This window comes from Pundamilia nyererei, unplaced genomic scaffold (genome assembly GCF_000239375.1).
Source record: "Pundamilia nyererei isolate P.nyererei 1_Seehausen unplaced genomic scaffold, PunNye1.0 scaffold00245, whole genome shotgun sequence".
Classification (NCBI taxonomy): Eukaryota; Metazoa; Chordata; class Actinopteri; order Cichliformes; family Cichlidae; genus Pundamilia; species Pundamilia nyererei.
In genome coordinates this window covers 783775-796414 of record NW_005187646.1, presented here as the reverse complement: position 1 = coordinate 796414, position 12640 = coordinate 783775, and the positions used below count along the sequence as shown (strand labels likewise).

Here is a 12640-nt window from a genome sequence, read left to right as displayed (position 1 = left end):
TGTTCCTTTTATTAATTGTGTTTTTTGTAAGGTGACCTTGGGTTTCTGAAAGGCGCCCTCAAATAAAATGTATTATTATTATTATTATAATTTTGCAGGCTTCACACATTACTTTCAACATTTACTGTGAGACTTTAAGTCTGGTCTGCTGGCAGTTTCATATATCAAATCTTAAAAAAAAAAAACAACAACCAGCAAATGTCAATAATCTTGGGCTCGGTGAATAAGACGCCCTTTGTAGAATTTTGAAATGCAATAAGTCTCTTCTTCATATATCATCTGTCCATAGCAAGATTACCCCCCCCCCCCCCCCAAAAAAACATTTTCACTAACCCACACACTCTTTCTGTCTCCCTTTTTTTCTGTCACCCTTTCACCCCCCCCTCCCAAAAAAACAAACAAAACAGAACTCACATTTTTACTTTAGACTCATAAAAACCTCTAAATTAAACAATAAATACCTGCCTTGTAACACCGAGCCTGCAAACACGGGTGTTACTGAACCTCGACCAATATAGATGCAACATAAATAAAGCATAACAAATTCTACAGCTATTTCCGCTACGGCAGTACCACGCAACCTCTTTGGTGCTATGCTTGGCAACCTTTAAAAAATGATGTAGTTTGCATTTTGTAATAGTATCCAACATTGGAAACTCCAGGATAGAAAGGATGAGTATTAGCACTGTTTGTAACAAGTTTCAGTCAGCATATGGAATAGAAAAAGGACCTTGTTTTTTGTTTTGTTTTTTACACATATTTAATGATTGAACAATGGCGTACACTCAAAATTTCATGAGCTTTTTTCTTTTTGCTGATATCAGAAGAGATCAGCAAGTGGTTCATTGTTTGAAAAGCTTGAGGAAAAAAAACACTATTTTTGTTGTCTATTGTCCATTGTTTTTTTTCTTCAATCTTACAACATTTTTCAAAGAAAAGTAGATGAACATCTTATGGGATTAGGATAGCTAGACAAAATTTTAAAGTGGGCCTGTTATGCTTAACCTTATTGTATCAAGTCCTATGAAAATTGACGTTTCTGCAAGACCCCACGATCCAGTGGCTTGTAGAACCACTTTTAATGGCAATAAGTTGAAGTAATTGTGTACTGTATGACTTTATCAGTCTCTTGCATTTTAATTTGCAGGCATTCATTTATCCATCGCTGTTTTAAGGTCTCATCACAGCTTTTCAATTAGGTTGAGGTCTGGACTTTGACTTGGCACCTTGATTTTTCTTTTTTTCTTTTTAGTAATTCTATTGCAGATTTGATGCTGTGCTTGGGATCATTGTCCTGCTTCATGACCCAATTTCAGCCAAAATTAAGCTGTAGGACAGATGTCCTCACATTTGACTCTAGAATACTTTGTTATACAGAGGAGTGCGTGGTCGGCTCAGTGACTGCAAGGTGCTCAAGTCCCGTGGCTGCAAAACAAGCCCAAATCATCACCCCTCCACCATTATGCTTCATAGTTGGTATGAGGTGTTTGTGCTGATCTGCTGGGTTTGGTTTTGTGCATTATGACGATTATAACATCTCTACTTAGGTCTTGTCTGTCCAAAGGACATCGTTCCATAAGTCTGGTGGTTTGTTCAGATGCAACTTTGCAAATTGAGGCTGTGCTTAGATGTTATTTGAAGGGAGAAAAGGCTTTCTCCTAGTAAACCTTCCAGACACGACATACCTGTTCAGTGTTTTTCCAATTGCGATGTCATGAATGTTAACATTTAACATGATAACTGGGGCCTGTACAGTCTGAGACTGGCTCTGTTGCATTTTTTTCTGAGGACCTGAGGGTGAATTTGCTAGGACATCGAATGAGGTAAAGATTTTGGCATTGTATTAACACACACCTGAAAGCCTAGCAAACTCCCAAAACCTCTCACTTCACACAGTTTGGTAATCAGCTAATCAAGTGCATTTGCTTATATTACCATCTTAATTCCTATGGAGCAGTAACCGTGTACTTAATTATACACAGGATTGCGTAGGGCTCTGTGAAAACGTTTTTCCCCCCCCACATTCCCATATACAGTTTAAATAGAGGATGCTCATACTGAACATGGATGAAGTTTTTAACCCCTTAGCAGTCCTACAAATTTACAATTAGTCCCCTAAACCATCCAATGTACCGTGGGCGGTACGTCCGACTGCTAACAGGTTAAAAATGAGGTCAGTTACCTTTGCTTTGTGAGGGCCAACCAATCAGGAGCAAGGCTTCTTAAAGGGAGGGGGAAGCCAAGATTCCAAGAAATAAGAAGTCTTTTTCGACTGTGAATTTGAAAAAGATTAAGCTGGAAAAGGCAGAGATTGGTTTATCAATACAATAAATAATCAACAGATCTTTTGCTGTTGGGTCAGCTGAATTTGCTTAACAAACCTGGTTAAAAATGAAGATGCGGTCTGCTGAGGAAAACAGAAATGGTGTGATCACAGTGTAGTCTAACAGCAGCAGAATCTGTTTTCAGTTGCAGGGAGATTATGCCAGCCTTGCTGCTGATAAAGCTGTATGCCTGGAAGGCATCCATCAAGTCTTCTCCACAGAATGCAGCCTCTGTCACAAAATCAATGGGTTTCAGTGAAGTCTGCTTTCTCTCTTGTTGCTTTAAGCTAATTAAACTGTACCATGCTCCAAATTGCACCTGTCCGAAGTCTTTTTAATGCTCATTCACGGTTTGCTATCTCTCCGTGCATGTTGACATTGCAAGAAAACAAATTTTGCACTGAGTTGATTCAGCTGAGACGTTTATGTCTGATTTTCAGGAGAAAATATGAGCCCATTTGGTTTTCACAGATGTGTCTGAAACATATCAGAGGCCACTAATAAGGATTCTGTCTATGTATGCTGAAGGTCTGAGCAGTGCATCGAACAGTGATGTTGCCTGAAGCTTCAAAGAAACCAGATTCAAAGTAAGATAGATAGCATGCACCAATCATATCTAATTATCCGTTCTTAATGGCTGACAGTGTATGATATCCCAGCCAGAGATTGGTTGCAGCTGCCTCGTTGTGGCTTTTAGTGAGTATAAAAAAAAACCACCTCATGAGTTTCTTCCTAGCAGCTCTGCCACCGTATCTAGATTTTCATTGGATGATGGTCATGGAAACTTGTGTTTTGATGGGCTTATTGATCTGGGGGGCGTTTGAACTGTTACTTGGGGGTGTATCCCATATCACGCATAAAGCATTGGTATCGATTGCTTCGCTTTCTCTGTTGGACTGAATGCCTCTGGCCACTGGTGATGGATGGAGGAGGAAGCGAGGCGAGCGAGGGTGAATAGAGGGAGGTTTGTTAAAATAACAATGGGAAACTGAAATCCGTTGCATCTGGGCTTGCATTTTAGTGAAAACCTAGTTTGGGATGTTTTGAGGAGAAGAATATATCTTTCACAGCTGGGTGACAGTCATCGGATAAATGCATCGAGAGGGAAAAAGCTAATAACTAGAATTAAAACCCACGTTCAGAGAGCGGCCCGACTGGAGTCAATCTCACATATTGTGCGTTTGCACGTCCACAAGCAGTAACATGCTTAACTTAACAACGCTAAAAAACATGTTATTTGGCAAAGCACGTCAGCAGGGATAGAAAAGGTGTGCTGATATGTGGATGCTTACTATGGGTGGTTAGAGGAAAAAAAAAGATCTGTGTCTGCCTGTTATTATTTTTAGATCCATGTGATAGAGGAGGGAGTACAGAAACTTCTGAAAGAACAATTAATTCAATCCAGAGAAAGAGGTTTAATGGAGGAGGTGGTTGGACGGTTGGTGCAATAGTCTTGTGACCTTTTCTTAAAAAAAAAAAAAGACATCCTGGAGGGGAGTGTTTCATAATATTCTCTTTGTCTGATTTGCAGAAGCCTCTAAGTAGAAAAAGAATTTCATCAATAGTCATTTAGAGCGGTAATAACAAGAGAAATGTTGAAGAAAGAGTGCATCTTTCAGCTTTAATACATTTAACTGTTCCAAATTTTAAAAGACAATTTGTCACTAAGCAACAGAGTTGTGTGGTGGTTAGCATTGTCACCTCAAAGCAAAACAGGCCAGGGCCTTTCTGTGTGTTTGGTGATTGTAATTTGGCCATAGCAGTAGTAGAGGGCCTAGTTGGATAAGCGAATGGACTAGTACATAACACTTTTGGGTGACTACTTGCCTCATTCATCCAATCACACACACTCACAAAGATACTTTGACACGCAGACTGGAGTAGCTGGGGATTGAACCACTGATTTTACAATGAGTAAGATAAGATAATATTATATGTTTTACAGCTTGCAACTCTAATGTCTCATCTCACCACTCTCAACAACTTAATTTCCAGGTGCACAAAGTTGGCTTTTTAACAGAAAAATCTATAATGGACTGACATGATGGCAGACAGATAAAGTTTGTGACCCTAACTCTAGTGGAAAATGCAGAGCACTTAGGAATGAAGCAACAGAAACAGATAGACTTTATTTAGGAGTTGATAAAGACCAGTGAACCTAAAAGGAAACCAACAATGTTTTAAATCTCTCTACGACGATATCTGCAAACAGTATGCAAAATATTTGCATCTCTGTCAAAAGGGAGCTCCAGCGTAGGATCAAACTCAAAACATATTAAGAAAGATATGCAAATACACACAATAAACATGACTAGTGGCCTGCTAAGAAAAACATCCACGTTCCTTATGTTGCTTGAACAATTGAACAATACATGTGAGTGCGGTCATATGCAAAGTGAATATGTTGTTTTTCCCCAAACCCTCAGTAGATCAAAAAGCAACCATTTGAGATGGTAACTGTAATGGTGATTCAGAGACTCTGCACTTGTAGCAAAATGCTGAGATGTGTGGCAAACTAAATAAGTAGGTGGCTAAACTGAGGAGATGACGCGCATGTAAAGTAGACCCCCGTAATAAGGTAAAAAAGCAGCTTCCACAAGTTTTTTTTCTTGGAGTTAAAAAGTAAAGAAAGAATTAGTCTCAATGTAAAAATCTGTCTTCACTTTAATGTTCCTAATATTAAAGAAAACCTTGCTACTATCAATGGACTTACAAGTGAGTGTAAAAATCTCCTATTAAACCCTAAAAACTCTGTGGGTGAGCCATGGACAAGACTTGTGGATGACTGGTAGTTTTTGGTTTCCATTTGTAGGCTGTTTATAAAGGAATGGAATTTTGTTTCCATGAAGGGAATAATCACAGTAAAAAGTAAAAGAGGGAGTAACACTTGCTATGCAGTAATTTTTTGTTTGATTTTTAAATCCAGTTTTTAAAAAGCACATTGAACATGTAAAGTCATGGTACAATAATCCCACAATACTGAAAAAAGAATAAGAATGGGAATAAGAATAAGAACAAGAATGGGGACAAAAACAAAAATAGCAATAAAAATAAGAAAAAGAATAAGAATGGGAATTAGCATACGAATAAGAATGGGAATGAGAATAAGAATGGGAACAAAATAATAACAGGAAAAAAAATCAGAACAAGAATAATAATAGGAATACAAATAAGAACAAGAATCAGAATGCGAGCTAGCATAAGAATAAGAATAGGAACAATAATAATAATAAGAGAACTAGAAAAGGAATAAGAACAAGAATGGGAACAAGATTAAAAAAATAGGAACAACAATAAGAATAAGAACAGGAATAAGAATAAATATATGTATCAGCAATTAACAATTTTATTTTGTTGCACATTTAATTAGAGTTTATATCTCTGGATTTTAGACAACAACCACATCACTATGGGAACTTGCAATCAACGCTCTGCAGTGTTTTTTTTTTTAATTTTTAAATTTTGGTTGTTTATTTGACTAAATTATTTATTCAATAATGGGGACACTTTTATGTTTCCCTCAAACTATGGCTGCTATTTGTTGGGTATTGACCTCTAATGCATTTAGGGTAGTGCATTTGCTCTTCTACTCCATATTATCCTCAGATGCTTGAGGTCTAGACGCTATCACTGGTTAAAGGTAACCGACATGAAATAGAGATAAATATTTGATGGCTTGTGGGTTTTTCTGAGAGGCTGCGACCTTCCTTGCAGAGGATGACAAAAAGGAGAATAAACTGGGAGAGGCTGTAAGGATGGTGGTAAAGATTTGGTTTCCCTCATGAATCTTTTCCCCATCTGTCCCTCATTCTTCCACCCCCACCCCCGGCTTTCTCTTTTTTCTTTTTCCCCTCTCGTTCATCTCTAACTGACTCATTTGCATCAGCCTTGCTCTTTCTCATCTCCAAGTCCTCCGACTCAGAGAAAAGTCAACACGCTTTGCCAAAGCTTCTCATTTTTCCACCTCCTCCTCCTGTTATTCTCCACTCTCATCACTGCAATCAAGCCCAGCGCACCCCTTATGCTCAGACTTACAACCCCCACCTCCCCTTGTTCTGAGTGTGCTTTCTCTCTTTCTCTCTCTCTCGATTGAGGGGCAGAGAGTGGGGGGAGTTTAGACAAACCAGCTGAGAATTGCCCCCTCTAAAGGCAGCCTCTACATCAGACAGGGATGCTGTTCACATCAGCGGATACACACTCAGACACAAAGACACCTGGCTCTGGCTTATTTGCATCCTCCAGCTTTCTCTCTCGGTGCCTTTCTCCCCGTCTTGTTGCCAGACTGGAGAGTAAACACGCCCACGCACAAAAAGGCAGCTGAATCCCGCTCTGAATCCTGATTTTTATGTTGTTGTTGATGCCACACCCTGGGCTTTTTCGGGTGGCCGGGATGTTTTCGTGAGCTCATGCCACAGGTAATCTTGAACACTTGAAGATGAAGAAAATCTGGTCCAAGAAGAGATTTCAGGTGAGTTTGCTTCTTTACGGAAGAATGTCCACAGTGGTGCTTTTATGAAGCGCTAGTCACGATGCTTTTCTTTTAGATTTGTAGGTTTTTAAACATATTAGGATGACATGCCACACCCTTTACCTGATAAGGATGCACATTTGTTGATTTGCCAAAGGCAAATGACTTTAAAATACACATCAGGAATTAGGATTAAGACGTTTTAAGTTAATACAATGAGATCAACTTCAATACTGTAGGGAAAATGCTACAGGAACTAAATTATTAAATGTAATGCTTGCTGTTTTTTGCATTTGTGTTTGATATCTGTTGAAAAATTAGGGATGAATCCCGACAATCGAACAGAGAAAGTCAGCCTGGGGAAAATGTAATTTACCTTCCTGAATACGTTCAAAATGATTTCTGAAGACACTCATCCTGAAAATCTAAAAAGGCAACATCCATTTTCACACCCTCAAGTCCAAATGCACTCCCTCTGTTACAGTGTGCACATTGTTTGTCATGAAATATTAATGTTGCTCGGGTGATCGAGACAGATTTGTTATACAATAAGAAATTCGTATGACAGGTTTCACAAATTCGGGGCAGATGAAAAGTGTGTCAGTAGGCTACACTCCATGGAGACATGAGAATCAGGGCAGCTACTCACAATGGCTACAAAGTGAGCGACGCACAATACGAAGCTGATTTCTGACGGTCCCTTTGCCTCTTTTGAATCCTACATCCAACTCTTGAGACCTGTTCTTTCGCTTGCCACCAGCAGATTTGTCGGAATAATGCTGGAAGGATTTAGATTATACCCACAGAATATGTTTTTGAAGTCTTTGCCAAATCCAAATTTTCCAAAGGACGCCGTTTGTGGCTGGGTTTTGCTGATATGAACGCCTTGGGGGCATAACAATGGAGATCATGACAACGATGGAAGCTTCTAGGGCAATCTGTCAAACAGCGGTTACCACCAGGCAACTGTTAATCAATTTGCCTGACACAAAAACATCAACCAATAGGAAGTGAGCGGGGAATGTGGCGGGCAGGGGTGGGGGGTGGGGGAAAAGTGTGAAATGAGTCACTTCACTTTGCACTTTTCCTATTTCTGCTTTCAAGCCGCTGCAGAGCCGTGAGTCATTCTGAGGAGTGCTCCTCTGTGATGATTGACAGACTGTCCAGGAAGCAGGTTCACCAGCTGCTTTAACAGCACCGACACTCAAAATTTGTCACATATTCTCATATTAAGTAGATCTCTTGATTTTACAGTTGTATCATTTATCAATTTGAAAAATATCCCATTTCCTTGTGATAGTGACCTGTTGTGGCCTTTAAGAAGTTGTAAAGCACGTAGCAAGTCAGATGTAAAGCTTACCTAGCCATGAAGTGATGATGTATTGAAGAAAGGAAGAATAAAACAAATAAAATGAGCACAATAATCTACCAGGCCTAGTTTGCGTAGAAAATATTTCTTTTCAACCATATGCAGATTTTTCCTTTTTTTGACTTTATTCTGTACCTCTATACAGAATTTCAACTTTGAGTTTCATTCCCTTTTTTAATGACTTTCAATCACCTCTCACCATCTTTATCAGCATATCTGGACAACTGAACTTCAAGAGAACAAGAGGCTAGCAAAACTGACTGACTTATGGCCCCATTCATTAAAAATGTCCTAAATTTATAGTTGAACGTAGTCTTTAAGAAAAGTTTTGTTTATTAAGGACCTAAAAATACTATTTGTTATTCACCATTTGCTTGACTAAAGATATCTCTATGTCTGCCTACTGTAGATCACAATTTTCTCTTAGTCAGGAATTGCCATGTTGTTTACAAGTTGTTTAGCAACAGCTTCTCCTCAAACATGAGTGCAAGACTGGAGAGGGTTGACTGTCATTTCAGCTACATAGAAGGCCCTGTGAAATCACTGTATCTAGGCAGGATTCTCACTTACAGGCGTTGAGTCATATTCTAGTAGATTGGGAGTGGGCCATTGTTTTTCCCAGTGGGCCATAAGAAACTGAGACTTTTGTGGAGGGCCGTGCCAATAAACTGAACTCAATTCTGCTCAATAACAATTTTATCTCCTTATAAGCTTTTGGTGCAGCCCTCCACAACAGTCCCAGTTTCTTATGTTTGCCCCCGGAAAGATTAATTGCCCACCCCTACTGCAGGTGACGTTCATGTCCTTTGAGACAATACACATCCCACACATCACTTAATTAATCTAGACTTTGCACAGAAATGATTTCATTAGTGAAGAAACAACTTCACTGCTCAAGAAATGTACCTATAATTTATAATGACAGTTTCTTACAGCGCAGATATCCCACTGTATCCCACTGTGTTGTTTTTCTTCATATTTACAGGCAATGTCATAATGAAGCAAGGGCAAAGAGATCATGTTAAGGAATGCCACAATATCAGATTTTCACCCCACAATTATCATGTCCAAAACATACAGGCACTACATTTACTCTTCTTGGGTGCGAGAGGCTTCAAGTGTTTTTCTCCAGCATAATGGTAGCCACAAAGTGTAGCAACGAGCTAGCTAGTTAGCTACTACCCTAGCTATTGCAGTAGTCAGCTAGCTAGCATGATGTCATTTTCTTTTTTGCTTCCTTTCAAAGCAATTAAGGTGCCATACATCTATAATTCAGTGATATCACTACTTCATTTTTCAAATATCAAGGTTATCATGAGTGCTGGTATATTGTAATATCGTGAGCTAGAATATTTTCCACAGCAGATATTTTGGCTCGCCACTGTAGGAAAAGAGTAATGAATAACCTTAGTTCCTGGAACCTGAAGTCCATTAATTTTCAATTAGTCCATGTCAGTCGGGAAGCATGAAAAACACCCGGAAGTAGTGATGTTCGATTCGTGAACGAATCGTTCAATACTCGAGAATCACTTTACTGACTCGTGAATCATGATTCACAAGCCCAACTGACTCACTGACTCATCCCTGTTGCTGTTAGCAAACTAATTCCATTAGTAGAAATACATCTAGCTTATAATTAAAATTGTGGGGGGGAAACAACAGCCAGTTTCGTAACAAAAGCATTTCTGCCCTGAACTGGAAGAAAAAACCCTGAGTAGAAGCTCACATCAAGAATCAAAGAGCTGAATCAAAGAGCGAGCGAACGAATCACTCAGGACTCACTAACCCCCTCCCTCCTGTGCTGAATCAAAGAGCGAGCGAACGAATCACTCACTCACCACCTTCCTCCTGGCTCACAGCTTCTTCTTATTCTTGGTTGGCAACCAATGTTAAGGCGCATTACCGCCCCCTGGCTCACAGCGCAGTGGACATTTAGATGAGAAAATATATATTTGACACACTTAAGGAAAATACTAATAAAATACAAATAAACAAAATAAATGTTTATTAAGCAATTTTGATAGGAAATTGCTTAATTTTAGAAATGTTTTTGCTCTTTTTTTCTCTATAAAATAGTCTTTTGTTTTTTTTTAATCATTCATCTTAGCAGTGGGATTTACATGAAAAGGGAAACAAATTAAGTTTGAGTGAAAATGTAAAATTTTTGCACTCTCTGGTCAACTGACTCAGTGAATCAAATGACTCAAAAAACCACTTTCACTTTGGTGAGTGACTCATTAACACTCGATTCAGTAAAAAGAATCAAATTTACCATCACTACCCGGAAGCCGAGGGGAGGCTCAGAAGGATGTGTGTAAATAAAAAGCAGATGTAATTACAGCTATTAGTTACACTTGTGCTTTTCCTCAGACGACGAGGCAAAAGGTCTGCTGTGGAAAACACCTATTTATAGTACATGCCCCATTTTTGAATGTCTGTGATGAAATTACAATTGGAAAGCGCTAAATACAACTGGAAACATCCACCATGACTAAACTCACTTAATTTGACCACAAAGCTTTCAAAGCTTTTTTGTGTCCAGATGATTCTCCAACAAGGACCTGAGAGGAAGATCAATATGCTAAACAAATTAAGTACCCGTAGGGCTTTTTGACTTTTTAGCGAAGTGCAATAGCAGTGAAGTATGAAAGCAAATTGGCTTGACAGTACCGGAGATGCACGATAGACACAGGTGAAAACTGTGATCCGATGCCTGAAGTGCATGGTTTTATTAAGGATGAGCTGTTTCATTAAGGACCAAAGTATTTTTCCGTAAATGGGAATCTATGCATTTTGTTTTTCTGTGTTAAATAGAGTGTTTGGCTGCCTTCACTGTTGAATAATGCATTTTACTCTTGTATCTTATTTCAGAGAACTGGGCATTCCACACGGACATTTGGCAGATTTACCCATGGTGTGTTGTCAGTATGAGCTTTACACCAGTTCTATTCTACCGTAGTCTCTTCCGTTATTATATTTAATTCATTTATTTATTGTTTTGGTTTTAAAAAATGTAAATTTGAGCCATGTCTCTCTTTTTTTGCCTGATCCCATTTCTTTTGTCACCATTTTAGCTTTCAATGGCATGCGCTTCAGTTGGAACAACTCTTATATACATAAAAGCTGTTTTTTTACGTATGTTTTAAAAACACCTGTATTGCTTCTGTGTATGTTCTACTGCTCGACTCCAGCAAGAAAGTGGGGCTCATTCTTGTACATCCACCCCCACAAAGCAATATCGCTGCAGCATAAAAATCCTGTGTAAATTTGACGGCTTGAGGTATAATATTTGACAATATTTGTGTAATGTAAGCTGTTCCAGTCACATTACTATTCAGGCTATACACTTCAAAATATATTTCGTTGTAATTACATCACTGAGTTGATTTAACTCGCCTGGCATGCGAGCTATTTAACTTCATTTGATACAGCTGGGTGGATCTACATACCCACACCTGTAAAAAAAACACACACATACACACACTAGCAGTGCAATAGGTTAATTGTGCTTCTTCATGTTACACTGGCTTTCTTATTGTTAGGCAGAGCTTCTGGAATTATCTAATAAGGATGTGACTTGATGTGAGGCGCAATGAGGTGCAACCTATTTTGTGGTTGTCGTCCTCCTCCTTCGCAGGCTCTCTAACCAGTAAACATATCTGTCAGCCACCCAGCAGTTTGGCTGGTGATTTTAGACTCTAATGGGTACGAAGAGGATTGGTCGTGTGGGTGAGAGAGATGCTGGTTTCCATAGTAACGGTGCTCTCCCGTCTGCCCTCTCTTGCTGCCACTATGGAAGCGAAGTTTTCCGCTCCTGCCGAAAGCAAAGCTATGGTAAACCCGCCTGTCATCCTCTCTCCTTTGTTTTTATTTATTTGATTTGTTTCTGTCGCTGACCTCATCTGATGTAATGTGATCTCAGCAACGGAGATGTGGTTTCAGGCTCCTTACTTTGACCCTGAGTGTCTGTGTGTGTGTGTGTCTGTTTGCCTCTGTGCTGCATCTTTTGTCCTCAACATCTAGGCCGAGCTTTGTCAATCAGCGATCTGCGATCCTCTGTTTGCATCGTGTTTATCGTCGTCGCACCCTGTTGTTTTTGTGTCCTTTCCGTTTTTGAATGTTCCCCATAAAACTGAGAACCAAGTCAGATGCTTATCCCACGTCTTCTTTTTGTAAATTATGCACTCAGAGTTCAGCTTTCACTTGTATTATATACAAACCATATTTATTTACTGATTGTAGTTGTCCTCTTTTGTGAAAACAGTCATGCATGCATGAGTTCAAGTCAAATAACGAGGTTTGAGTAAGATTTAAGATTTTGCTCTTCTTCCTTACATATAGATTCTCTTGAGCTTCAAGCTGACTCAAAACTGAGTCAAGAGCATATTTACATACCCCTCCCCTGCATGCATTTTTATAAGCCACAGCTGGCTTCATGTCACGCTCCAGTTTCAACCCATTTATTTCACTCTGGGGGGG

General features: G+C 39.2%; 1 protein-coding gene across 8 annotated transcripts in view; it reads left to right on the top strand.

The window, feature by feature from the left end:
* LOC102192658 (striated muscle preferentially expressed protein kinase-like) overlaps nucleotides 1–12640 on the top strand; it is a 59832-nt gene that overhangs the window by 11027 nt on the left and 36165 nt on the right. Inside the window, exons 1-3 of one of the 8 annotated variants that reach the window (XM_013915020.1) lie at nucleotides 6323–6792; nucleotides 11033–11075; nucleotides 11966–11995. The exons of 3 other annotated variants lie outside the window; for them this stretch is intronic. In XM_013915020.1, the coding sequence (XP_013770474.1) occupies nucleotides 6760–6792; nucleotides 11033–11075; nucleotides 11966–11995 (106 nt within the window). In that variant the 5' untranslated portion in view covers nucleotides 6323–6759. Of the gene's footprint in view, nucleotides 1–6322; nucleotides 6793–11032; nucleotides 11076–11098; nucleotides 11996–12640 lie in introns of those variants that run through there. 4 more of the 8 variants (XM_013915022.1, XM_013915018.1, XM_013915023.1 and 1 more) reach the window with 4 other exon arrangements.